Source organism: Podarcis cretensis, assembly GCF_951804945.1.
Source record: "Podarcis cretensis genome assembly, chromosome: 13".
Lineage (NCBI taxonomy): Eukaryota > Metazoa > Chordata > Lepidosauria > Squamata > Lacertidae > Podarcis > Podarcis cretensis.
Window position 1 is genome coordinate 56,214,684 of NC_137182.1, and position 27,170 is coordinate 56,241,853.

A 27,170-nucleotide genomic window follows, 5' to 3' on the forward strand; every position below is an offset into this window, starting at 1 on the left:
AGACAGCAAAGAGAAAAAGAACAAAGGGCAATAGTCCCACTTCACGGAACACAGGGACACAAACATCCTGTCTCCGTCACTTCCCACGCGGTGGAGTCAAAACACACACAACAATCCCATGACTGCAATCACGGAGCGGGAATTCTAACAGGGCTAGATGAGTTTAGGACTTTTGTACGCCCAGGAAGCAGTTCTTGCGCCTCCCAGCCGGAAGAGGGAGAGGCCAGGGAAGGAATCACCCCTCCACACACACATACAAACAGGATGGAGGCTGCGAAGCGTGATTCTCACCCGCTGCACCAGCATGGTGCCCTCGCCATAGGAGCTCTCTGAACCGCCGCTGCCGCCCGTCAGATCCTCCACGTCATGCACCACCATGGTGCTCACAGAGTCCGTGTCGCCATCTCTGCCAGAGGGAGGGAGAGAGGGGAGGTCAGAAGACACACGGAAGCAGCCACATTAATCCTGCCTCCTCCTCCTCCTCGCCCCCGCCCAGAGACCACAAAGTGGAAGCACGCCCAACTAGAAAGGGAAGAGGACAAAGGAAAGTCGCCCCCCCCCAATAACACTAGAACCTGTGAGGGTTCAGTGAAGCTGAATATAAAAAAGGGGAAAAAGTCCTTCACACTGAACAGATTCAAACTATGGAACTCCCTGCTGCAGGAGGCAGTGAGGACCAACAACTTGAACACATCAGACTGATTCATGGAGTAGATAATAATAATAATAATAATAATAATAAAAAAATTTTATTTATACCCTGCCCTTCCTGGTTCAAAAACTGGGCTCAGGGCAGCTAACAAAATCTAAAACACTTTAAAACACTTAATTATAAATGCAGCATAAAATACGGTATAAAAAGATGAATAACAGTAAAATTCAAAAATCAATTAGATAATCCCCAGGGCTAGCTGGCTGAATTGGTCCTACTTGGGCCAGCGAGGAGACCAGGGGAGAATTAGCTGTGGGGTCTCAGAGTGGGTAATCTTCATAAAAGGGGAGGGGGAGGGAAGGGAAATAAAAGATCAGGCTGAATTCAAATTAAAGGCCAGACGGATTAGCGCTGTCTTACAGGCCCTGCGGAAGGAGGTTAAATCCTGCAGGGCCCTGGTCTCCTGGGACAGAGCATTCCACCAGGTCGGAGCCACCACTGAGAAGGCCCTGGCCCTGGGGGAGGACAGTCTGACTTCCTTAGGGCCTGGGACCTCCAAACTATGATTATTCATGGACCTTAAAATCCTTGGCTCTGGTTCTGAATGCTGGGCGCCGCTGCTCTTGCACTCGGATCCTGCATAAAGGTATCCCATAATGGGCATCTGGCTGTGGGAACAGGATGCTGGCCTGGGCGGGTTATGGGGCTGATCCAGCAGGCGCTCTTCTCATGCGCCTTCGGCCTCTCTGAAAGCCCCTCGGAGAGACTCACAAGGTGGAAGAGCGCTGCCACTCAACACAGGCCCTGCTCGGGGGCCATTAGGGGGCGCATCGGAAGATGGCTGACAATAACATCTCTCCGACCCACACGAGGTACAGTGGTGCCCCGCAAGACGAATGCCTCGCAAGACGAAAAACCTGCTAGACGAAAGGGTTTTCTGTTTTTCGAGGTGCTTCGCAAGACGAATTTCCCTATGGGCTTGCTTCGCAAGACGAAAACGTCTTGTGAGTTTTTTCCCTCCCCCCCCCTTTTTCTAAGCCGCTAAACCGCTAATAGTCGCTAAGTCGCTAATAGTGCTAATCCGCTAATAGGGATGCTTCGCAAGACGAGAAAACCGCTAGACGAAGAGACTGGCGGAACGGATTATTTTCGTCTTGCGAGGCACCACTGTAATTTTGAGGCTGTGATGGGAGTAAATAGCCTCCCTACCCCCCCCCCCCAGGATGGTGGGGGGGACTGCCCTTGCCTGCTGTGCCCTATACCACCCCCGAATTTGTGGGGATGGGGGCACTAGGCACAAAGCCCTCCTGTGGGATTCTGGCGCTCCTGGACGCCATCCCTGATCCGCGCCACTAGCTGCAAGAACTTCAAAAGAAACAATTTGGATGTGGCAGAAATGACCGGCAGAATCCGCGACCAAGAGAAAGAGACTGTGGAAGAAGATTGGAAGAAGTTTAAAATATATCTTAAGAGCTACTATAAAATTGAGGCGTGCTAAAATGCTGAGGGAGAGGAAGACGTAGAATTGCAGCGGTAAATTGTATTTAGTTTAGGGTGAAATTGAAAAGGAGAATGAATTTATATTTAATTGGCTAAGAAGGGTTGCTGAACAATTGTTAAAATAAAGGATGCAAAAAGGGGAAGGCATGGGGAAGTCCGGGAAAAGAGGTTTATGGAAATAAGGTAAAGAAATTATGATTTTTTTGTGTTTGTTTTTATGTTGTTTTTGTGTTTGTTAAAAATTGGAAATTAATAAAAATTTTATTTAAAAAAAAAAACAATGTGGATGAAGGAATGCACATATCTCAAGGAAGGAGGGGGAGTAAAGACTGCTAGGAAATGTAAAGAAACTGAGGGAACATTCTTTCACCTTTGGTGGACGTGCCCAAAGGTTAAGGCATTCTGGGAAATGATCTATAATGAACTGAAAAAGGTATTTAAATATACCTTCCTTAAGAAACCAGAGGCCTTCCTCTTGGGCATTGTCGGCCAATTGGTGCCAAAGAAAGACAGAACACTCTTCATGTACGCAACAACTGCAGCAAGAATACTCATCGTAAAGTATTGGAAGACACAAGATTTGCCCACCCTGGAAGAATGGCAGATGCAAGTGATAGACTACATGGAGATGGCAGAAATGACTGGCAGAATCCGAGACCTGGGAGAAGAGTCGATGGAAGAGGACTGGAAAAAGTTCAAAGACTATTTGCAGAAACATTGTAAAATGTTTGAATGTTAAAATGATGTTGGATTTAAAGAGAATATGGCATCAGTGATATAGTTAAAAGGAGTATGCAAAAAAATTTTAATAAGAAAAGGGGGAAAAGACCAGAGTAATATTATGTCGAACTTAAACAAACTGGCACAAGGGATTAAGTTATAAAGAATAGGTAAAAATTGATTTTGAAAGGAGAAGAAAAATTGGAGATATAATAAGTTGAAATATATAATTTTAAATGAGGTTTGAAAGAGGGTTAGAATTTGCTGAACTCGATTGTGTCAAGGGGAACACAAAAAAGGGAGATGCGAGGAAGTCAAGAAAGAGGGTTACATAGATATTGAGTTAAAATTTGGATTTTTTTCTAGTTTATGTTTTTATTGTCTTTTTCTGTTTCTTTGTGATGTATTTTTTCTTTTTGTTTCGTTGTATGTTTGTTTGTTTTATTATATAAAATCTTAATAAATATCTTTAAAAAAAATAAAGACTGCTAACAGAAGAGATCTCTGATAAAACAAGACAAGAATAAAACATGAGAAGATACGGTATGGCAAATGACTGATGGGGGAGGGGAAAAAACTTTCCTTTCTTTCCTTATGTGATTAAACAAGAATCCCCTCCCCTTACGAGTCAGAATTGTCGTTTTAAGGACTTAAGCTGTGGATTTAAGGCTGTGTGGAGATAAACTTTCGAACCAAAGCATGTTTTAAGAAGAGCGTGGAATGTATAAGAGCTTTGGAATGACGCAGTTAAAAATGCCGTCGCCATATTGGGAAGTTCTGTCAGAGGACTTAAGTCTGAGAGGAGAAATAGAGCTGTTTTTATATTGTGGGTGAAACTCCTCAGTGGGACTTAAGAATGACAGTTCTGTAATTAATGATGGAAAGAGCGCTGTTATCTATGAAGGTGATGATATATGGAAACCATCTCGATTTGAGGATTGGAAGAACGGAAAATTCACACAGGATTATTATTGGTGTTTATCGGCTTAAGGAGACTATCAGAAGAGATCATAAAGAAAAAAGAGAAAATATATGAACAAGATGTGATGTGGAAACAGCAAGATAAGACTGGATAGAATTATGAACTCTGTTTGGACTGATTTGGACTGATTTGGACATTAACGCAGTAGCAAGAAGATGATCAGAATCCCCCTTCGGATCTTGAAATATGGGTCCCCCAAACAAAATTTAAAATTCGGCTTTGTAATTCGGAATTTATGTGATGTGATTTAATTTGATTTGATTGGCCGGTTAATAAAAATTATTTTTTTAAAAAACAAAAACACAGGCCCTGCTTGGGGGCTCCCTTCCCCCGGGTGCACAGGACGGGGGCCCTTTTGCCCTGATCCTCCTGCCACCACGGGGCTCCCCTGACCTCCTTGCGTGCACCCAGGCGCTCCCCAAAAGTGCCAGCATGTTCACGGCCCCTGGCCTCACCTGGTCCCTGGAGTGTCTGCCGTGGGCTCGGAGCGCTCCCCTTCTCCTTCCTCCTCCTCCTCCTCTTCCTCCTCGCTCGAGTCCATCTCCTCGCTGGAGGAGGAGTAGTCCATGGCCTTCTTGAGGGGCTTGGGGGCCGCCTCCTCCAGGCGGTCCTTGGGCAGCACAAAGTTCTGCGGAGAGGAGAGGTAGGGGGTCACGGCTGCCGCAGGGAGGCAAAGGAGGAAGGAGAGAGAGAGAGAGAGAAAGAAAGAAAGAAAGAGAGAGAGAGAGAGAGAGAGAGAGAGAGAGAGAGACAGCAGGTGGAAACAACACCAAGCAAGCTTGCATGGGAGTTGGCCTGCCTGCAATGGAGACCCCACCCCACCAGGAGGACTGCGCAGTTTGCAACAGGCATAGCAGGAAGCCAGCGCCAGCCTCTCCTGCCCCCCATCCAAACCCCAACAAAAACCCCAGCTATCGATCCCCTAAAGGTAAAGGTACCCTTGACAGTTAAGTCCAGTCGTGGCCGACTCTGGGGTTGCGGCGCTCATCTCGCTTTATTGGCCGAGGAAGCAGGTGCACAGCTTCTGGGTCATCTGGCCAGCATGATTTAAGCCGCTTCTGGCGAACCAGAGCAGCACACGGAAATGCCATTTACTCTCCTGCCAGGGGCGGTACCTATTTATCTACTTGCACTTTGACGTGCTTTCGAACTGCTACGTTGGCAGGAGCAGGGACCGAGCAGCAGGAGCTCACCCTGTTGCGGGGATTTGAACCGCCGACCTTCCAATCGGCAAGTCCTAGGCTCTGTTGTTTAACCCACAGCGCCACCCACGTCCCATCGATCCCCTACCCCCCCTTTTCTGCTCTGCTCAACCTTTTAAATAAGGAATTGGGGAAATTTATAACTTATCTTAAAGACTATTGTAAACAGTTAAAATCATTAGTAGGATTGGAATATCACTTGTAGTTTAATGGTGAATTTTAGATTTGGATTATCATAAAAGACGCAGGAGGAAATGATTGGCAGTAGGACCTACAAAGGGGATTCCTTGGAATCTTGTTTTTATGTTGTATGCTAGATAGGTGAATGTAAAACGTCAATCTGAAAAACCAAATAAATAAATCCTGCCCCCCAAAGGAAAAAGAGTGGGAGGAGAAAGCCAAGTTTCTTGGGTTCTTGGGCACACGTCATGTGAGAGACACCTAATCAAACCTCAAGCAAAACGTGGGGTGCTCCACCCGTGGGGCGAGGCCGGTGACCCCCAAATGGAGCCTGAGCCAGCTGGGAAGGAGGGCGTGGGTGGCCAGCAATTCCACTCAGCAGCCCTGCTGAGCTCGAGGTCCGAAATTAGTCGAATTGGAAATACGATTTCCCATTTCATCTCTGTGTTCAGTTGTTTACGAGTCCCATTTACATGATTCTGTAGGTTTTGCGCATGGCTTTTCTCCGTTTCAGTTTTGCGAGTTTGCTTCCCTGCCCTGGGGCTGGAAACATTCAATGAAGCGGGGTGGGGTGGGGTCTATATAAATGGCGTAAATAAATAAAAATAAATAGAATGGTGGCCGATTAGCTGCACTGCCTGCCAGTCCTTTCTCCTCTAGGCCACAGTTCCACCCCCGGCCCCAAACCGAGCCAGAAGCTGTAAGCGAAAGCAGCAAGGGGAACTGGGAAAGGTCTAAGAGAGTTGGGGGGGGGTAAAGATGCAGAGGGGGGTGATGTCCACAGAGGAAGGGGGATCAGGGAAGACTTCATGATCTCACAATGCGGCAGCAGGACATGGTGGTTTGGGGGCAGCAGAGAGAGAGAGAGAGAGACTGAGGACGTGGGGGCACTAACCTCTCCGATTGCCCGCTTATAACTCTGAGTTGTGCAGAAGGAGGGAAAGAGTGAAGGAAGAGGAAGAGAAAAAGGGCAGAGAAGTTAGGCCGCTCTCCACCAGGTAGATCCCTATACTCTACCTCCCCCCCCTGCCCGCCCCCCAGCACGAGACTTCGGGGGTCAACACACCAGCCACCTCCCCCTGAACGCTTGCAGGTTTCAGGGCAAATTTCTAGTTGGCAAGGGAGGAAGAGAGCGAGAGTCAGAGAGAGGAAGGGAAGGAGAAATGCAGCAGGGAGAATGGCCAGGCTGGGCTATGGGTCAGAGGGGAGAATTTGAGAACACACACACACACACACACACACACACACACACACACCCTCTCCAGTCATGCCCTTCCTCAGAGGAAAAAGGGGAGTAAAGAAAACCCCAAATTCTGTTCAAAACCCTTTCAAGGTAGAGCATGCAAGGAAGGCCACACATTAAGAGTCGCCCACAGAGAAGTGGCCCAAGAGATTACATGCTCCAATTGCCCAAAAACTAAAGGTGTGTTTCCTCTTCCCCCCCCCCCAGGCTCCTTTCCCCCTCCCCAGGCCTCCCCCACAATCCTCTCCTCCCTACAAAATGGGGCTGCGGTGCAACATCCGCCCCCCCCCCGTGAACTCGGGAGAACTTTCTAACTAAACTTTGGGGGGTTTGAAAATAGAGGTTGGATGGGATTCTTGAGCTGTGATTCCTGCACTGCAGGGGGGATGGGCTGGATGGCCCTTGGGGGTCCCACTCTGGGCGGACTCCTCAGGCTAGAGTGGTGGGGAGAGGGGCGACGGACGCAGAAGGGGCTACGGGCCTACTCCCTTCCTCAGAGCGTACTCACCGCTGGCCGCCCAGGCCGGGACCGGTGGTCATCCCCCTTGGGCTTGTTCCCTGGCGGCAGGATCGGAGAGCTGTCCAATTTCAGGGGGGCTGGAGAAGCAGAGCGGGAGAGGCGTCAGAGAGACCCCATAGGGGAACAGAAGTTGTGAAACACCCCCCTCCAATTGAACAAGTAGGGCTTAGGCAGGAGCGGGGAACCGAATCTGGTCAGTGGGCTGGATCTATAAGCGGCCGACGCTGCATGGACCACTGCCTCCCACCTGCCAATCATCTGACACCAGGTGACGGAAACACCAAGCCCTGGTCGCGAAGGAGAGCACTCAGAGGGCACCATTTCAGAACTTCTCTGTTGGGTGGGTGGATGTGGGAGAAAAGGAGGCTGTGGTTCACCTGGGGGGCTGGGGGTTTACTGCCTTGCTACCTATTCCAGACTGTCAGTGAAAGGAGAGGGTCCCAGGTTCAATCGGCTGGGAGATATTCCTGTGGGGTTGGGCTAGATGACCGGTGGGGTCCCTTCCAAACCTACAACTCCACGATTTCCTGCCTGAAACCCTAGCTGGTCAGATGGACAAAGCGTCTGCAGGTGCTGGGAATGTCCCCCCGCCAGACGCCTGGGAGAACCGCTGCCGCCAGCCAGTGCGGACAACGCCATAGGAGGCAGCTTCCTGCGATGCCAAGGAGCAAAGCCCAGGGAACTGGGCGCACCCTCCCTGTAGTGATCAGGTGGGATTGCTATGGGGAATTATGAAATACGGAGCAAGCCATTGTGTCAGCAATAAAAGCATTGTGTTGACTAGGTTTGATTCATTGACAGTAATTTCTGATCAAATCCCACAAGCCTCTGCATCTCTGCCCATCTTCTCTACTGGTCATTTTCTTTCTCTGCCTGACAGGCACGTATCAGCATTCTAAACATAGGCTAGTTGTCCACCAGGCATCCTGGACCATAAAGATAGTAGGTAGCTTCTCTGATGTACCCTTTCCTTGGTTTTATTAATCTTAAGGTAAAGGTAAAGGGACCCCTGACCATTAGGTCCAGTCGTGGCCGACTCTGGGGTTGCGGTGCTCATCTCGCTTTACTGGCCAAGGGAGCCGGCGTACAGCTTCCGGTTCATGTGGCCAGCAGGACTAAGCCGCTTCTGGCGAACCACAGCAGCACACGGAAACGCCGTTTACCTTCCCGCCGGAGCGGTACCTATTTATCTACTTGTGCTTTGACGTGCTTTCGAACTGCTAGGTTGGCAGGAGCAGGGACCGAGCAACGGGAGCTCACCCCATTGCGGGGATTCGAACCGCTGACCTTCTGATCGGTAAGTCCTAGGCTCTGTGGTTTAACCCACAGCGCCACCCACGTCCCTTTGTTAATCTTAGGGCCAGAAATTAGAGTTTCCCATAGGAGGTGATAAAGATACTTATTTTTCCTCGCCACTCTTCCTTTCTTTCGTGCCTGTCTATGACCTCCGGGGTTTTGCTGAATGCATTCATCTAGTCCTCTTTTATTTACTCTCAGATACGTATGCATGCTCAAAGTAGTCTTTGTAATTTTAACTTTAACTTTGTCTCCAGGTGGTTTTTTTTTTTAAATGCTCAGAGGAAATCTGATTGGTTCTTACGGACACTGTGTAAAAAGTTCTTTTGTGAATAAAACGACCTGGGCCGAGGGGTGGGCAGGAATTATTATTATACGCACTCCTCCCAGAGCCTTGCTGGTCAAGCCTCTGTGTGTATTTTATGAATCAGGGTCCAATCCTTCCTTGCTTTTGGAACTCAACACCTCCCCCCCCCCCCAGGTCACCCCAAATCCGGCCGCCCCCTCACCTCCTATGCGGTTGCGCTCCAGAGAGCCAGCCTGGGGCAGGTTGCCCATGCCGGACTGCAGCAGACTGTCCGCCCTCTCCCAGCCTGGGTCGCTCCTCCGGAGGTCGGGGTTGCTGCAGGGGAAAGAGGGCGCCCCTCTGAGTTTAGGCCACCTTCCCAGCCCCCCAACTCACTCCACACACCACCTCATTCCGCAATGCTTTGTCCCACCACCAGCAGCAGCAGCAGCAGAGGAAGCCCATCACCGCGCAGAGAGAGAGCGCACCGCAGAGGAAGCCCCGCTTGGCCAGCAAGCCTGCTCCGTCATTACCTACTGGCGTTTGGCACGGGGGCCGGAGGGTCCCGGGGCGGGGTCCGGCGGGCGGGCTGCGGGGGGGCAGGAGGAGGAGGGGCTGGCGAAGGGCCCCCCCACCGGGGGCCCCTCTCCAGCCGGCTCTGCATGTGGATGTGCCAGGCGGACTTGCTACGGGGCCTGCGGAGGGGAGGAGCACACAAGCACGTCAAGGGGGCTGCGCTGCTGCACCCCCAGGAGTCGGGGGGAGGATGAGAGGTGGCTACAGCCCTGCAGTGCGGGATGGGGAGGCCAGTGCGAAGTCTGCTCTGGCCCCGGGGCAGCCGTGGGTCAAGGGGGAGCTTCCCTCAGTCTTGGCAACCCTCTCAAAGAAGAGTTTTGGGATACTCTGGATCCATCGCTTGCAGGACGTGGAGGGCTTCGGTTTGGGGCGGGGGGGGGGGGAGAGAGAGCTGGCCCCCAAGGTACTGTTATTTTGCTATGACTTGTTGGCCTCGCTTGTCTTCTTTTGTGCGTAAAGGAAATTCAAAAGGGCTTACACAAAACTGCAAACCTAAATAAAGCCAAAACAATAATAAAAAAAAAACTAAAACCATGGATGTTCACAAAGATAATCCCACTTGCACTACGGAACTCCCCGCCTATTGACATCAGTCAGAAAAGAATCTGCACGGGACTCTTTTCGGTGCCTGCAAAACACGTTTTTGGTTAGGCAAAGCCTGTCCAGCTATTTAGAGTGACGTAACGGCTCAGAATGTTTTAATCCGTTTCTTACAGTTTATTGCAGATTCCATCTTTCCAATGTTTCAAAGAGCTGCCTTCATCGATAATTTCATCGTTTTATGCTCTTTTGTAGATCACTTTGAGGTGTGTGTGTGTGTATATATATTTAATCAAGATGTGTATAATTTTTACAAAACAAGTTAATAAACGAGAGAGTGCCTCAAACTCTCCCAGAAATGTTTCTGCCTGGAAGTGGCCAGCGATGGCGCCAGGCTGGCATTCCCTGGCAAACTCTGTAGTCCAATCTTGGCACGAGCGTCCCTCTATCAATAGGAATCCCTGGGTCCTGGTCCCCCCCAGACCCCCTGGCCCTCCCTCCCTGAGAGGACCCAGCTCCCCCCCCCCGACTCTTGCAGCCTCTCCCCACAAGATGTGGGTCTCAGGATCGAGGCCCAGCACGCAGCGCTGGACCCCCAGGGCACCTCAGGATCCTCTTACCTGGCTCGGACTGCGTGGACCGGCCGGATGGCGCCACCACCACTCCCTGCCCCGCTGGTGTTGAGTGCCGTCGCGATGGAGGACGTTCGCTGGGGGACCTAGAAGGGGTGGAGGAGGAGGAAGAGGAGGAGAGAAAGCATGAGTGGGGTGGAGGGGGGCCCAGGGAAGCCACCTGTCTCCTCAACCAGGACAAGGGTCTCAGGACAGAGAGATGGGGAGGGGCAACTTTAAGACCCTCTGGGGCTCAGGGCTTCTCTCTCTCCCCCTCTGCTTCAGCTTCCCATCAGGAAAAAGAGGGAGGCAGGTTTTCTACCCTGCAAGGGCAAGCAGAGTGCTTTGCTCAGGGTGCTCTAGCTGAGATTCCTGCGGATTGGACTAGATGACCCCTGGTGTTCCCTTCCAATTCTATGATCGCTGTGATTCAGAGGGCAGAAGCCGAGGGTCAGGGCTGACCCTCGCAGCAGCGTGTGGCATGAGGCGGCTGCAGTTTGCCACTCTTACCCGTCTCTCCCCGTAACCTGAGAACCCAGATGGGCTGGGAGAGACAGGAGAGGCTGCCTCACTCTGCTGAGCAGAGCCACTCTGGCTAGCAGCCGTCCATAGGCGTCTCCTCCTCATCTCTTTGTCTAGACCTCTTTTTAAGCTTGGTGGCCATCTCTGCCTCTTGTGGCAGGGAGTTCCACAGTTGGCCTACAACGCTTGGCTTAACTGAGCTCCTCCTTCCTTGCCTCTCAAGGCAGAAAGCAGCCCCAACTCCCACGCCCCCTGCGACTTTTGATCAACCCCCCCCCCCCCGAGAGATGGGGTGTGTGTGTCGGGGGGGGTACAGGAGGGACCTTGGGGTGCATGCGCTGCTCAAATGATGCACACCACCCACAGGGCCATCCTCCTGCACATGCAGGACATACGGTCATTTCACGAAAAGACCAAGCTCACTTTGGGAGGGAGGCGGATCTGCGAAGTGAACCCTGCAGCTCTTGGGACAGCATTGACCACCCTTGGGCAGACCTTCCCGGTGGGTCCAGCCTCTGCCAGGAATTTGGGGTTGGGCTAGATGCCCCTTGGAGTGTCCCTTCTGACGCCTGGAGGGGGACGGGGCAGCGCTGTTGCTGCGGTGCCTCCTGCTCTCTTCTCCCCCAGGGGCCCTAAGTTCTGCCACGACAAGCCCCCCCCCAAGCCCCCTGCCCCTCCGCCTTTACCTTGGGAGGGGCCTCGGGATCCATTCTGACCCAGGGTCCTCGCTGTTCGGCGGCAGTGGCGGGCCGGCTCGGCGGTGGGGCGGGCCCCTCCGAGGTGGGGTCGGAGTTCTGCCGGATCATGCCCGCCCTTGGTGGGGATGGGGCGGAGGAGGAGGAGGCGGAGGAGGCGGCGGAGGAGGATGAGGAGTCATGGACGGGGAAAGCGGCCATGTTCTTGCTGGGCTGGTCCTGCAGCGACTGGGAGCGAGGGACGGGGGCTGCGTATGGCTTGAGGGGGACGCGGTGGGCGAGGTGGCTCTGCGGAAGGAGGCATGGAGGAAGGGAGGGGGCAGAGGCTGAGAACGGGGAGGGGGGCCTAGCTGCTCCCCCACCAGGTCTGCCTCCTCTTCTGAAGCCGGCCATAGCACCGCCTGGCCCAAGTGCCTGCAGGCCCCCCCTGCCCTCCCCAAGAGCCCAGGAGGTCCCATTCTTCCCCTCTCATTCATTCCTTGCCCTCAAAGCCAGAGTGCCCACGGTTCTCCTCCCCTTCCTCATTTCATCCCCACAACAACAACCCTGAGAGGTAGGTCAGGCTGGGAACCCAAGAGCACCCCCCCCACCCCGAGGGGGAATCTGAACCCAGGTCTCCAAGGTCCAAGCTGGACCCTCTAAACACTAGACCACAGTGCACCTCCCTCTTTTGAATAGGGTCTGTGTGTAGCTTGCTGGATTCCCATCCCCGTAGTAGACCAGTATGAAGTAAGCAGCACAAAAGCGGCACACAAAACACTACCAAACCATTCTACGTTCTAAACCTTATATTAATAATCCAAAAAGTGAGAGAACAAGGTACAAGATCTACTTCAGAAGCCACAAACAGAAAACTCATTCAAATTGTGTCCAAAAGGAACATTCGTCTTTAAAGTTCCTTTAGCCAGGCTCCTGTAGATATCAACAAAGGTAAACTTGATTGGATGGTGTCTTTGAAGCTACTAGCATGAGTTTGACCAAACTGCGGGAGGCAGTGGAAGACAGAAGTGCCTGGCGTGCTCTGGTCCAGGGGGTCACAAAGAGTCGGACACGACTAAACAACAAAAAACTTGATCAAATAAAGTGTCGGTGATGTTACGAGATTTAGACAGGGTGTTGGTGTTTGTCAACTTTAAAGACTGAATCTTCCTTTTGGATACAATTTGAATGAGTTTTCTGTTTGTGGCTTCTGTAGTAGATCTTGTACCTTGTTCTCTCAACTTCTGGATTATTAATATAAGATTTAGAACGCAGAATGGTTTGGTAGCGTTTTGTGTGCCGCTTATGTGCTGCTTACTTCATGCTGGCCTACTAAAAGAATTGGCAGCATGGGTTCATTTCTTCCGTACTTGGATTCCCATCCCTGCAGGCCTGGGGATCCCCACGTGCCCCCTCTCTCCTCCCGTGTATCCTCAGGGCCTGGCCAAGGGGTGACCCACTGCTAATCCTTCCCCAGGGATAAAGAGGTCAAGGCACAGCCAATGAGGGGGGAGCAGGAGGAGGAGAAGAAGCAGCAGCAGCAGTGGATGGCAATGAGCGGTGGGGTGACTGGCTGGTGTTTCTGCAAGTCCTCCTGTGCTCACTTGGGGGGCGGGAGAGACTCTCACCTTGTGCTGCCCCTCCTGGGGCTCGACGGGGCGCTGCATAGGCGGGGTCTGCGAGGCCGGGGAGGAGTTGAGCGACACCGACTCGGAGCGGGACTGGGGGGCCGACTCTGGCCCAGGGCCCCCCAGTTTGGTCTTGGCCACCGGCGAGGCGGAGTTCTGCTTGTTCATGCGGGTCCGTTCTTCCACCTGGAATCACAGAATGGCAGGGGTTGGGGGGGCTCTCTCCTCCCAGGGTCATCTAGCCCAACCCCGCGCAATGGAGGAATCTTCTTCCTTGCCATTTGAATCGGTTGGTTCAGGCCCTGCCCTCCGGAGCAGCAAAAAACAAGCTTCCTCCACCTTCCAGGTGGGAGACCTTTAGATAGTTGAAGATGGCCATCGTAGCAACATCTCAGTCTTCTCTTGAACGGACTAAACATGCCCAACTCCCTCAACCGTTCCTCACAAGGCTTGGCTTCCTGACTCTTCATCATCTTGGTTTCTCTCCTCTGCCCACCTCTCATTTTTGTGGGATAACCAGCCTCACATAACCAACATGCTTAAGTCTAATGAATGCGTGAAGGGGTTAATGCCATAGAGTAAGCTGTCCTGCCAGGCTTAGCTAGGTCACTCCTCCTTACCTTGGGAGGAGGGTAATCAAGCCTATGGTGCCCCTTCCGTCTACCTGAGGAGCTCACTGTGTAAAGAGGTCTGAGCTGGTTGCCCCAAGCTCAGACCTCATGGCTCTCACAAGCCACTACTGTGTTCCTATGCCAATAGTTTAGGAACTTTCACCTCTGTAACTATGCCAAGTTTTACTGCTTGTGTTTTCTGGCTGACGTACGGAAAAGCACATGAACCTGACCTTTGGAACGTTTGCAAGTAAACCATTTCTAACTTATTAAACATGTGGACTTTTTCTATGCTGGGGGAAGAGGGGAACTTCCTTACAAAGCCATATTTTAAAGGTCTAAAGCCTGTATTTCACGGCTTTCCTTTGCTGTATGTGTTGTGATTTGAAATCTCTGTTGGGGGGGGGGGGCGTTTCACGCACCAGACAGTGCTTGAGTCCATCTTGGGTCCTGGCATCCAGGAATTCTCCTTTTACACGTCTATTTTCCCTTGCCAACCATCATGTCTGAAACTGTGGTGCCCAGAACTGGACAAGGGGCTTACCTCCCGGGCCCAGGTGGGCTTGTCGGTGGGGTTGGCGCTGCGGTTGTAGTGGTAGAGGGGCTTCTTTTCCTGCTGCTGCTGCTGTTGCTGCTGCTGCTGCTGCTTGTGGAGCTGCTGCTGCTGCTGGAGGGACTTCAGGTAGGCGTGTTCCTGCTGCAGCTGGCGCTGGAGCCGCTCCGACTGGCGCTGCTCCTCCAGCTGCTTGCGCTTGTACTCCTGGAAGGGAGGAGGGGAGCCGGTGAGGGCACTGGGGGGAGTCTGGCTCCCAGAGCAGGCCAAGAGGGCTGGATCAGGCCAAAAGGGGACCCCATCTTTACCCAGCATTGTGTTCTCACAGGGGCCAAACAGATGCCCACTGTGGGGATCCCGCAAGCAGGATTCGAACACAAGATCACTCTCCTTTTCTGGATTCCATAAGCCTCACCGCCTCCAGCTGAGCAGAGCCCTCATCCCCATAAGCCGGCTGCAACCCCCGGAAAAAGGGCCAGCGCCTGCCCCCCTGTGCCCAGCTGAAGAAGGGCCTTGGGGGTTCCCCCTCGGAGTTCAGGGGTTTTTTTGGAGGGGGCCCAGCAGGAGCAGTAAGAAGCCCCCCCCCCTTTTCTTTACCAACAGCAGTGCTTGTTCCTGGAGGAGCTGCTGCTGCAGAATCTCCAGCTGCCTCTGTTCCTCCTCTAACTTGTGCCTGATATACTCCTGGACAGAGGGAAAAAGGCAGGGGACAGAGAAGGAAGGGAGAGAAAGAGAGACAGAGACAGAGAGAGAGAGAGAGAGAGGGCAACAGGTGAAGGAAGGAGGAGAGAAAGCACACCCAGGCAGAACCGTCACCCAAAAAGCAGAGGAGGCGGCCCCACCACCAACTTGCAGAACCCGCCACTCCATGGAAGCTCAACAGACCCAAACACCTGGGAGCAGGGGCAGAATCCGGGCTTCCCTACTAGGATTCCAGGAGTCAGTGCCTCTCTCGGCCTCAAACCCCCTCCCCTGCTTATCCTGCACCTTTTGCAGTGTGCCAGGGGAGGCGAAGGGTCAGCGAAAGCACCCAATGTCCCACTGAGAAAACAGAAAATCTGCTTTATAGGGCACAGCTGCATCATACGCAGGGGTTTGGTCCCAAGGGTTCTGCATATACACAACTTTATCGTATGGCCAAATTCTTGGAGGTGCCCCCATAGCTGGTGGGTGACTTGGAGAGGGAGACAGAGAAAGAGAATCCCCCGTATTTTCAGAGCCCATGTGGGGAACAGACCTTCCCCAGAGAGCAAAAAGAGCTTCGAAGGTCTCTGCCTCGCTTGGGAACCCACTCATCACACGATTTCGACCAAGCATGGTTGAAATCGAGCAACTTTAATGTGCGTCAGGTGCCATCGTGCTGTATACAGTGCCTCGGTCCAGAATATCTGAAGGAGCGTCTCCACCCCCATTATTCAGCCCAGACATTGAAGTCCAGTGCCAAGGGCCTTCTGGCGGTTCCCTCGCTATGAGAAGCAAAGTTACAGGGAACCAGGCAGAGGGCCTTCTCGGTAGTGGCACCCGCCCTGTGGAACACCCTGCCACCAGATGTCAAAGAGAACTCCCAGACTTTTAGGAGACATCTGAAGGCAGCCCTGCTTAGGGAAGCTTTTAATGTTTAATAGGTTATTGTATTTTCATATTCTGTTGGAAACCGCCCAGAGTGGCTGGGGAAACCCAGCCAGGTGGGCGGGCTATAAATAATAAATTATTATTATTATTACTGAGTCAGACCCACTGGGGTCCAGGCTGCTCCGTTCGGCCCACACTGACCGGCGGCAGGGGTTCCCCCCACATTTTCAGGTAGGGGAGCCTTTCCCAGCCCTACCTGGGCAAGGAACCCCCAAACCTGTGCTCTGCCCAGTCAGCTGTGATGGCATTTTGCCAGGTCTGGCCCACCTGGTCCAAGCCAGGACTGCTGCTACTGCTGCATCGATCCCCACCGCCTTCCCAAAGCACCCCCCCCCCCGGCCTGCCCCACCTGCTCTCGCTCAGCCTGCCGGCGCTCCTCCTCCCGGCGCATGACCTGCATGTCCTCCAGGCGCCGCTGCTGCTCCTTCTCCTGCATCTTGCGCTGCTCCCTCTCTCGGCGCTGTTGCTGCGAGGGAAGAAGGGCGGGGAGACGTCAGAGGAGGGTCTTCCGAGCCCCAGAACGAGAAAGCAGGCAGGTCGGGGGCCAGGAGGAATCGACTCGAGGGCCACCGCCTCAGTGGCCCCGGGGAAAACCATGCCCTGCCCCTCCACCTAAGGGCTTCCCCGGACGGTGGAACAGCACATGTTGCCCAGAACAACTGGGATTTCTTCTGTTGTATTTCCCCTTTCCTGCGAAGGCTCTGTACTCCGACCTCCTGTTGTCATTGCTGATATTATTATTACTTCTTTCCTTCTTTATATCTGTTTGTAACTGAAGCAATTGTTCTTTTTTTTTTAAGCCTCAGGTCCTCTGTGTGCTGAGCTGCCAAATGAGCTCAGTCCAAGCAGAGAAGCCCCTGCAAATCCTCAGCTCCTCTGCAAGTTGAGCTGCGTCAAATGCTCTCTGACAAACCCTCCCCGAGAGATTCTGGCTGCTTTGATACCGAGACAGAGTACCCCTCTGCCGCTGCTAATGTTGGATACTTCGGGATAGCATTTCCTAAACATTTGACAGCAATGAGAAATGGAGCCTTTAGTGCCGTCGGCCCGGCCCTGTGGAACTCCCTGCCACTGGAGAGCCAATGTCTAAACGCCTGCTGAAAACTTCTCTATTCCGCCAGACAGAGGCAGGCAATTAAGAAGACGTCCTTCCACAATGGTTAACCGATGTCTGTTTTGAACTTTTAAAAATACGGTTTCATGCATTTTTGTGGCAAACCGCTTCGATACCTTTAATGAAACAGCAGTCTGCAGGTTTTTGTGGCAAACCGCTTCGATACCTTTAATGAAACAGCAGTCTGCAGGTTTACTTTGGCGCAGCACCCGCCTGCCCATTTCACCCGCCCTGCTCACCTCCTCAACGCGCCGCCTCTCCTCCTTCTGCTCCTCGATGCGGCGCTGGCGCTGGTGCAGCAGGTGCTTGATGTGGGCCTCGGAGTCACGGTGCTGGGCTGCCAGCTGCTGCTGTTGCTGCTTCAGGGCCTCCGAGTTGCTCTTGTTCTCCTGCTGCAAGCGCAGGAACTCCCGGCGCAGCGTCGACTCCCCAGGGACATTCATGATGGAGCTGGAGGGAGGGGAGGGGCGGGGTGGACCGCTGGATCAGGCCGGCCTCCTGCTCTCACAGCAGCCGGCCAGGTGCCCGTCGGGGGAAACCAGCGAGCGGGACCCGAGTGCAAGAGCGGCTCTCCCCTGCTGCGGTTTCCAGTGAGGGGGAGGTTCAGGAGCACCACTGCCTCCGAAAGGGGAGGACTGAGCAGAGCCCTTGTGGCGAAGAGCTCTGTTCCGCATAGGAGGCTGTCTTATGCAGAGTCAGACCGTTGGTTTATCTAGCTCTGTGCTGCCTACACAGGCTGGCAGCTACCGCGCCCCAGGATTTGAGGCAGGAGGCTCTGCCAGCCCTACCTGGAGATACTGCTGGCAGGGACTGAACCAGGGACTTTCCGCCGGCAAGGCAGACGCTCTGCGACTGACGCCCTTTGTCACGCCATAGCTCAGGCGTGGAGTGAGGGGCTTGCCAGGCCCGCCCCCTGCCTCATACCACCTGCCAAGTCCCCCAGGAAATGGATCCCAGACACCTGAAGGCAGCCCTGTTTAGGGAAGCTTTCAATGTTTAATAGATTATTGTATTTTAATATTCTGTTGGAAGCCGCCCAGAATGGCTGCGGAAACCCAGCCAGATGGGCGGGGTATACATAAATAATAATAATAATAATAATAATAATAATAATAATAATAATCCCACACCGGGGAGCTAGTTGGGGGGCTCCTGTTCTGCCATGGGCCAGGGAGGGGAGGCAAGCACCAGCACACTGTCATCTCTGCCCTGCTTACCTGGGCTCCCCTTCCTCACCGCGCCCGTCTTCCTCCTCCTCGCTGCCGCTGTACTCGTACTCCGTCTCGTCTGCCGGAAGAGGCAACGCGGGCAAAAATCAGCAGAGCACGTGGGGCATTTGAGCCCTTCAACGTCTCCCCTACCTCTGCCCCACAGAATGGCGGTGCAGTCCAGGAATCCTGGCCGCTGTCTCCCTGGGCTCCCCCCCTCTGCCCTCCGCCCCACGCACCTTTCTCCCCCCTCTTCTTTCGGGTGCGGTCAATGTGGTCCTTGAGCTGGATGCGGACCTGCCGCTCCGTGGGCTGGTCCCGGACGAAGGGGAACTTGAGGAGCTGCTCCGTCGGGGGGCGGCTGGTGTAGGCCTTGATCAGGCAGTTGTCAATGAAGTCAATGAACTTCTTGGACCTGCGAAGGAGGAGGGGCAAGGCAGGTCTCAGTCTCCCCACACAGGCAGGCAGAGCTCAGGCGAGCCAAGGGTCAGTGAGATGCCTCTGAGCTCACTGTGCCCCCACCACCTGAGGAACCTCCCTCTGTCCCAGCCTCCCGGGAAGAAAGCAAAATCGGCTCCCATTTGCTCCTTGGGGAGGACCAGCCCCAAAGCCCAGAAGTGCCCGGGATACAATCCCCGCCCTCTGGGGGCCAAGACCCGAGTACCCTCCCCCCTTGACGATTCTGCTGAACTCGGTTGAGATGCCAAGCCAGCAGAGAGCACAAGAAGCGCAGCCCCTGAGCCGTTAACGCCAGGCGGACCAGCGCCCAGTTCTGCGCTCTTCTTCCTGGGTGGGGGCAGCAGCAAACCTACCACTTCTTGGATTTCAACTTGGGTGGCGGGTTGCGAGGGATGAGGAAGAGGGCCCTCATGGGGTGCATGTCGCACAGGGCTGCCAAGAGGAGGGAGAGAGAGGGAGAGGTGAGAAGCAGTACCACCCCTCCTCGCCCACCATGGCTCATGCCGTTTTATTCCATTGAATTTACAGTGGTACCTCTGGTTGCGAATGGGATCTGTTCTGGAGGCCCGTTCGCAACATGAGCAGAACGCAACCTGCGTCTGCGTGTGTTGTGATTTGCCGCTTCTGTGCATGTGCGTTACATCATTTTGCGCGTCTGCACGTCTGGCGAAGCCCGGAAGTAACCCTTTCCGGTACTTCCGGGTCACCGCAGGATGTACAGTGGTGCCTCGCAAGACGAAAATAATCCGTTCCGCGAGTCTCTTCGTCTTGCGGTTTTTTCGTCTTGCGAAGCATCCCTATTAGCGGCTTAGCGCTATTAGCGGCTATTAGCGGATTAGCGGCTATTAGCAGCTTAGCGGCTTAGAAAAAGGGGGGGGGGAGGGAAAAAACTCACAAGACTCGCAAGACGTTTTCGTCTTGCGAAGCAAGCCCATAGGGAAATTCGTCTTGCGAAGCGCCTCGAAAAACGGAAAACCCTTTTGTCTAGTGGGTTTTCCGTCTTGCGAGGCGTTCGTCTTGCGGGGCACCACTGTAGCCTGAAAATGTGTAACCTGAAGCAAACGTAACACGAGGTATGACTGTATTTCTTTTCTAATTCTTATTACGTTCTTTTCAACATATAACAACATCATACAGGTGAGCAACGAAGCGTTCCACCCTAACCGAAAAGCTGGTGTTTACGGCAAGGCATGAAAAATAACCACCAGGTAACTTTTTATCCCAGGCTACTATTTGTAAAAGAGACAACAAAACAGTTTATTTTAACCGGAATGTTTTCTAAGGTGAGCTGAGTCCTCTCTTTTCATTTTTTTTCAGCCAGGTTCATAATAAAGCCGGGCCATTCGATTACATAGAAGTCTTTGCGCTTTTGGCTGACTAACATCCTATATCCTTCTAATTGTTTTTGCATGAGGGTTTTTTGTTTTGTTCTTATTACGTACTTTGTGTTTTTATCTTGTATTTTTATGGCCTGGGATCTGCGGATCAAGGGCGGTATACAAATTCAATACATAAAATAACAGTAATAATAATACAGTGGTACCTCGGGTTAAGTACTTAATTCGTTCCGGAGGTCCATACTTAACCTGAAACTGTTCTTAACCTGAAGCACCACTTTAGCTAATGGGGCCTCCTGCTGCTGCCGTGCCGCCGGAGCACGATTTCTGTTCTCATCCTGAAGCAAAGTTCTTAACCTGAAGCACTATTTCTGGGTTAGTGGAGTCTGTAACCTGAAGCGTATGTAATCCAAGGTACCACTGTACTATTAATTTATCAGCCGACTTTTCCACAAGTGCCGTTTGCCATACTGTCTTGTACCAATTCGTGAGATAAGCCTCCAAGTTCTTCCAGGGTCTCCTTGCTATGAACTCGCCTGCCAGCAGGAGAGACTGTTGACTGGAGGATGAAGCTGCAAGTTAGCATCATCTCCCCATTTGGAGGTGGATGCCCAGCTCCACGCGACAGCCTTCCTCAAGGAGCCAGGATCCCAGCCCCAGCCCCGGGTTCGAGACCAGACAATCCCTGCCTCAAGCCACAACCATGCCTCTTCCTCTCCCTCTCTCCGTCCCGCTTTGCCGCACAGACACTCACGTGTCCTACGGGGATATACACTCGGTATTTATTACCCCTGCTCTGCAAAAATCTCCAAATGAACCTGAACTTCAATGTCTAAAATCCCTGGTAGAGGCCGAGGATCCTGAGATCATGTTAAGGGTAGCCAAATTCTGTGTGATGGCCATAAAACTTAGGGAACAAGCTGTGCTATCATAAGGATTAAGGTTTTAAATGGTAATTTTAGGTTGTATGTTAGTAACTAAGTTTTAATTTATATATTTTTTAGCTGTTGCTGTATCAGTATTGTCCCCGTTATACCTAATTGCAAATTCAAATGTATCCCTATGACTTCCTTGATATTGTATGTGGGCTGGAACTGGTCTGTGACCGAAGTAATAAATTCAAGACACTCACGTGGCGCTCCCTCGGCCATCTCGATGGCGGTGATCCCCAGGGACCAGATGTCACTCTGCGGAGAGGAAGAAGAGAAAGGTTGTCGCAAAGGCAGACGCCTCGTCCTTCCCTGTCGTTCTGCCCTGGTCCTCTTCCTTGCTTCTTCTCACCCCTCCCTCGCCTGGGGAGGAGCAGCAGCAGCAAGCCTTTCCTCTGCTCCTTGGCTCCCCAAATCCTCCTGCTCCTGCCTCACCATACGGCAGTCTCTAGGAATTGCAGGAGGGGAGAGAGGCTGCTCCTGTGTTTGGGGTGCTGCCTGTGGGGTTCTCCCCTCTGGGGGGGCACCAGATGGGCCACTAGGAGGGTGGGCTGTGCTGGACTGGATGGGAACCATGGGGCACCCCTGGTCCAGCTGCTGCAGGATTCTGCTTGTGCTGAATCAGGCCAGCATCACATCTAGTCCAGCATCCTGTTCTCACAGGGGTTGACCGGATGCCTCAATGGGAAACACGAAAGCAGGGAAATGATTGAAGATCAGATGTAAATGCGAGTAAGACAACTAAGAGACGTGCAGTGAATGTGATGGAAGTCTTTTATAATATTTTAACTAAGATTTATATATTGCAGTATTTGAAGCAAGCATTTAGTAATATTCCAGGTTATGAAAAGTACAGTATTTTTGCTCCATAAGAGGCAGCTAGTTTTTAGAGGGGGAATGCAAGAAAAAAATTATTCTTTAAAGAGAGCGCTGAGCAGAGCCTGTATGCATCCCAGGATCTGCTCAGCGCTCCCTTTCATGAGCTGCATGGAGCGTGTTTGTGGCGCTTGCAGTCATTGGCGGGCCGCCCTTCTCCCTCCTTGGGGAAAAGCCCCCAAGATCTGCACACACGCTCCTCGCGGCTCGTGAATGGGAGCGCAGCTCTTGCGGGCTTCTCCGGGAGGTGGGGGAAGGGACAGAGCATGGCTAAGCCAGAAGCTAGAACAGCAAGCGGGAGTGCAGCGATCCCGCTCGCTGTTTTGGCTTCTGGGATAGCTGCACAGCCTCTTCAGGGCAGCGGGATGAAGGCTCCCCCTGCCCTGAAGAGGCTGCGCCTGGCTAAGCCAGAAGCTAGAACAGCGAGAGGGAGCGCTGCGCAGCAATCCCTCTTGCTGTTCTGGCTTCTGGGATAGCTGCGCAGCCTGCATTCGCTCCATAAGACGCACACACCTTTCCCCTTACTTTTTAGGAGGGAAAAAGTGAGTCTTATAGAGCAAAAAATACGGTATTTTTTTTCCTTTCCTTTTGTCTTTTTTCTTTACATCTTTTATTTTTCCTTTTCTTTCTTTTTATTTTTATTAGTTTCCATTTTGGAAAATATGTATACTGTATAAGCATGCTTACAGTGTTATGTATTGTTCTTTGTCTAATTTCTAATTTTTTGGGGGGGGGGGGAAATTTAATAAATAAATAATTTAAAACGAAAGCAGGATGCAAGCACAGGAGCAACGCTCTCCCCTCCTGGGGTTTCTGGCCACTGGGATTCAGAAACTTGGCTGCCTCTGACTCTGGAGGCAGAACAGAGTCATCGACAGGCCTCTCCTCCTCCATTCATTTGTCTAAGCTTCTTTCAAAGCCATCCAGGATGGTGGGTGTCATGGTTCCTTGCCGGAGGGAGTCCCATAGTTTAAAGACACACTGCATGGAAAAGTCATTTATCTACCCTGAATCTTCCAACCTTCAGCATCGTGCGAGGCCCACAAGTTCCGGCGGTACGCGAGAGGGAGGAAAACTTCCCCCCATCCACGTTTCTGTCCTGTGTATCATTTTGTGAACTTCTGTCATGTCCCCTCTCGCCCGCTTTCCCCCTGAAAAGTCCCAAACGTTGCCATCTTTCCTCACAGGGCAGCAGCCTCTGCACCTGGGTTGCCACGGTGAGGACAGACTGGGCTAGGCTGGGACAGGGCTCCGCTTATCCTCTTGCACCCGACGGCGTCCCTTGAACATCTTCCCTGCTCCTGCCAGGACAGGGAGGAAAGAAGGCACTCCGAGCTTTGGGGAGGCGGCACCTACCCTGTAGTCGTATGTGGCATCCGGGTTCTCGTCGCAGGCAATCACCTCTGGCGCCATCCAGTAGGGGGTGCCAATGAAAGTGTTCCGACGCCCCACCGTGCGGTCCAGCTGGGCGCTGACCCCAAAGTCAACTGCAGGAGGGGGAAGAGAGCAGGAGAGTTGGCTGGTTGCAAAGGCTGCCTGGCTCCCGGGGAGGGGGCACGTCACAGACACGGGCCGGGGAGGATCCACAGGGGGGAGGGCATGCAAAAGCTGTACGTTTCCCAGCACAATTCAAAATGTTGGTGCTGATCTTTAAAGCCCTAAACGGCCTCGGTCCAGTATACCTGAAGGAGTGTCTCCACCCCCATCATTCTGCCTGGACACTGAGGTCCAGCTCTGAGGGCCTTCTGGCCGTTCCCTTGTGGCGAGAAGCCAAGCTACAGGGAGCCAGGCAAAGGGCCTTCTCGGTGGTGGTGCCTGCCCTGTGGAATGCCCTCCCATCAGATGTCAAGGAAATAAACAACTGACTTTTAGAAGACATCTGAAGGCAGCCCTGTCTAGGGAAGCTTTTAATGTTTTGTCATGTTTTTAATATTCTGGTGGGAGCCCCCAGAGTGGCTGGGGAAACCCAGCCAGATGGGCAGGGTATAAATTATTATTATTATTATTATTATTATTATTATTATTATTATTACTACTACTACTACTACTACTATTATTATTATTCCCACAGAGGCATGAAAGGCCCTCGGACCAGATGGAGATTCATTATTTGTACATTTTAACGCCACCTTTATCTTCTAAGGAGCTCAAGCTGATGTAAGTGGTTCTCCATCTCCCCTTTTCGTCCTCTCAACAACCCTGTGAGGCAGGCGAGGCTGAGAGGCAGCAACTGACTCCAAGGTCACCCAGTGAGCTTCATGGCTGAGTGCGGATCCGAACCCGGTCTCCCGGGACGTAGTCCAACACGCTCTCGCCATTAGAACAAAGAGCTCCTTTGCTACGGCTGCTCTGGGCGAGGACAGCTGGCACTGCTCTGAGGCACAGCTCAGGCTGCCTTGAGAAAAAGGTGGGGTATAAAGGCAGGGAAGCAAATAAATGCGGACAGGGACTGAAGGAATGGATGTGGGGGTGGGGGTGGGGGTGTGGGTGTTGTGTCTCTTCCCTTCACCTACCTAACTTCACCTCCGCATTCTCGGTGAGGAGGACGTTCTGGCCCTTGATGTCTCGATGGATCACCTTGTGTGCATGGAGGTGGGCCAGCCCCTGCAGGGAGAGAGAAGGCAGGCGTGAGGAGGGGGTCCCCGGTGCCCCAGCCAGGGCACAGCTTCTGCAGCACGCACACACACACGGCTGCCCAAAGGCTGCCCACCCCCCTCCAGCAGATCCTCTTTTCTGCCCACCCACCCTGAGGATCTCCCGGCAGATGTAGGCGATGCAGTCCTCCTTCAGGGCGTTGCCTTTGGTGTTCTTCACCAGGTCTGTCACGGAGCCTGCGCCACAAAACTCCATCACCAGCTGCAGGGAGACAAAAGACCAGAGCAGTTGGTGGGGGGGACGACAGGGAAAGAGAAGCTCTGAAGCCCTCCAGGCAGGGGCAGGCAAAGGGGGAACACCCTATGCCATCCCACCTCTCTCCCCACCCCAAGATCTCCCTTGACCAACATCCCAAAGACCCCACTTGAGCTCTTTGGTCTGCAGAACTGGCCCTGTTGCAGGGTGTGACACAATCCCTGTTCCGCTTTTGCAAGAACTTGATATTTTAGCGCAGCAGCATCCACAGACTTCACCTCTTAATAAGAGGCAGGCGCCTTCGCTGTACCCAAAACATCCTGGTTTAGACAAGCCTGCCCAAACGTTCAGAAAGCCAGCATGGGCTTCAATCTGTTTTTGGCCTATTGCTAATTTTAACTTTTCAAAAGCCTTAAATGATTGCTATTACTGTAATTGTTTAGTGAAAATTTCACTGTTTGATCTGTTTTTGTAAACTGCCTTGAGGTGGGTTTTTTTTTTTGAGGGGGTTGCAATCAAGCGGTGAAAACACATCATGAAATAAATAGATACCCAAACACACATTGATAATTTTATTGTTTAATTTTTTTTTTGTAAATTTGCTTTTGGGGTTTAAATAATAATAATTTATTATCTATATGCCGCTCATCAGACTGGCTTGCCCCCGTCACTCTGGGCAGAACAGAACAGAACAGAAACAAGCAGCGCCAAAAAATCCACGAAACAAAAAAATCAAGATACCTACACACAGACCCCAAAAGGTGTCCCCCAGAGGACTTCCGGGTTAGCGCTGTCGATTAATGGCGGATTCCCTCCGAGCTCCGGAGGGAATCGGCTCCGCAGGATCGGGTCTTGTCCGCGCCGGCGACGCGGGGACCCTTAAAAATCACAGGCGCGGATGCCTGTGAGCGTGGTGACTCGGCGGGCACCATTTGCGCCCTCCCAAACCGGGAAGGAGCCTTTTTAAAGGCTCAGGAACGGGGACGGGGTACGGCGCGGTGCTGTGAGTCGATTGCTCCTTCTGCGGAGCGAAGCCGCATGCCATTGTCGGAGAAGCGCTGACTTTTTCCTTGGAACATTTGGACTCAAAAACAAGAACCCGTGAGTAAATATGGACTTTGGAACTCAAATAAATTTTTGTTGAATTGGGAACGAGCGGGGAAGGGTCAAAAAGGAAGTCGCCCCCCCCTCTGAGTAGATACTCTAACGCAAAGAGCTTGCAACTTAAGGTTGAGAGAACTCTTTTTTTAAAAAAAAAAAACCTTCACGGCTTGACGTTATAAATTTTACCGGAGGATAAACCTAACGTTAGGAGCTAAAGTTTCACCCCCCCGAACCCGGGGGTGTCCCGCGAGAGAACCTGTTGAGGAACTATTGAAGATTTTGACAGCTGTCAAAATAGCTGTCAAAAGGAAAGGATAAAGGGAACTTTGTCTTTGTTGCATCTGCTGGCTATATTTGTTGCAATTTTTGGAAAATAAGGGAAAGCAGCTACAAATTAACTTGCTGACTGGTTTCTAAATTGAAAGACATTGAAGGATTAAAATCCCCCTTCTGGGGGACAGAGACACTACAAGAATGGCTGAAAGAAGCAAAAATCAGACTAAACTCAACAAAATACTGGCTCTCCTGGGAAAGTTACAAGATCAGACAGATGTTTTGACTACAAATGCGAACACTCTGGCCCTGGCAGTAAACAACATTGTTGAAGCTGACAGGGAGTGGAGGCAAGAAGTTTATACATATCAACAACAAGAGGAATCTGAGAGCCATGAGACTATGGAAGAGACACACGTTGTTTTTGAGGAAAAGGAAGGCGGACTGGTAACTTTGCAGATGTCAAGGGAGAATTACAGTTTGGGGCCTGGCATGCAGACAACAAAGGAGAATAAAAATTTGAGGTGGAAAGTTTGGACTGAGCTGGAAATTGTAAATTCGAGAGTGGAGCACCTCATTAGCACCAATTTTAAATATGGAGGGCCAACTGAAAAAATCATGGATCTTGTTGGGTCAGAGCCCCTTCGAGCCTTGGGGCTTAACCTAAAGGGCTATCCAAGAGGCCGGCAGAGAGGAACTGAGGATGACTTGAGAGCCTCGGATGTGAGATCTCCAGGTTAAACAGTATTGACTGATGAATATTTATTGGGGACCAAACCGGGAAAGGGGGGTTGGAGTTTGGTAATCCAAAGGGTACAGAATTATTAATTACTTTGTTTTAATTTGTTTTGTTATTTGTATGGAAGTTGGGAAAGCTGTGGAAGGGAAATATTGATTGACTTTAAGAAATATGTCAAAGAATAAGAAATGATGCATAAGATGTTTAAGATTAGATAAGTTAAAATTGGTGTCTAAAATGGTTAAAATGAAATGAAAATGAGGAATGCAAAAATAATTTAATGGAAGAATGAGGAAAGGTAAAATTACAGTATGTTAAAATCATTAAGTTTAAGGTTGAGAATTAAGTAATAA

General features: G+C 51.9%; 1 protein-coding gene across 4 annotated transcripts in view; it reads right to left on the reverse strand.

Moving 5' to 3' along the window:
* Positions 1-27,170, reverse strand: part of MINK1 (misshapen like kinase 1) — a 69,488-nt gene that overhangs the window by 16,873 nt on the left and 25,445 nt on the right. The window contains exons 5-24 of one of the 4 annotated variants that reach the window (XM_079951721.1): positions 24,597-24,707; positions 24,365-24,455; positions 23,208-23,338; positions 21,179-21,233; positions 19,063-19,141; positions 18,490-18,665; positions 18,260-18,329; positions 17,282-17,492; positions 16,278-16,394; positions 14,894-14,980; positions 14,288-14,503; positions 13,133-13,318; positions 11,517-11,813; positions 10,318-10,415; positions 9,115-9,276; positions 8,805-8,917; positions 6,988-7,076; positions 6,132-6,155; positions 4,310-4,482; positions 292-406 (exon numbers count right to left, since the gene is read on the reverse strand). In XM_079951721.1, the coding sequence (XP_079807847.1) occupies positions 292-406; positions 4,310-4,482; positions 6,132-6,155; positions 6,988-7,076; positions 8,805-8,917; positions 9,115-9,276; positions 10,318-10,415; positions 11,517-11,813; positions 13,133-13,318; positions 14,288-14,503; positions 14,894-14,980; positions 16,278-16,394; positions 17,282-17,492; positions 18,260-18,329; positions 18,490-18,665; positions 19,063-19,141; positions 21,179-21,233; positions 23,208-23,338; positions 24,365-24,455; positions 24,597-24,707 (2,601 nt within the window). The remainder of the gene's footprint in view (positions 1-291; positions 407-4,309; positions 4,483-6,131; positions 6,156-6,987; positions 7,077-8,804; positions 8,918-9,114; positions 9,277-10,317; positions 10,416-11,516; positions 11,814-13,132; positions 13,319-14,287; positions 14,504-14,893; positions 14,981-16,277; positions 16,395-17,281; positions 17,493-18,259; positions 18,330-18,489; positions 18,666-19,062; positions 19,142-21,178; positions 21,234-23,207; positions 23,339-24,364; positions 24,456-24,596; positions 24,708-27,170) is intronic. The other 3 variants (XM_079951722.1, XM_079951723.1, XM_079951724.1) reach the window with 3 other exon arrangements.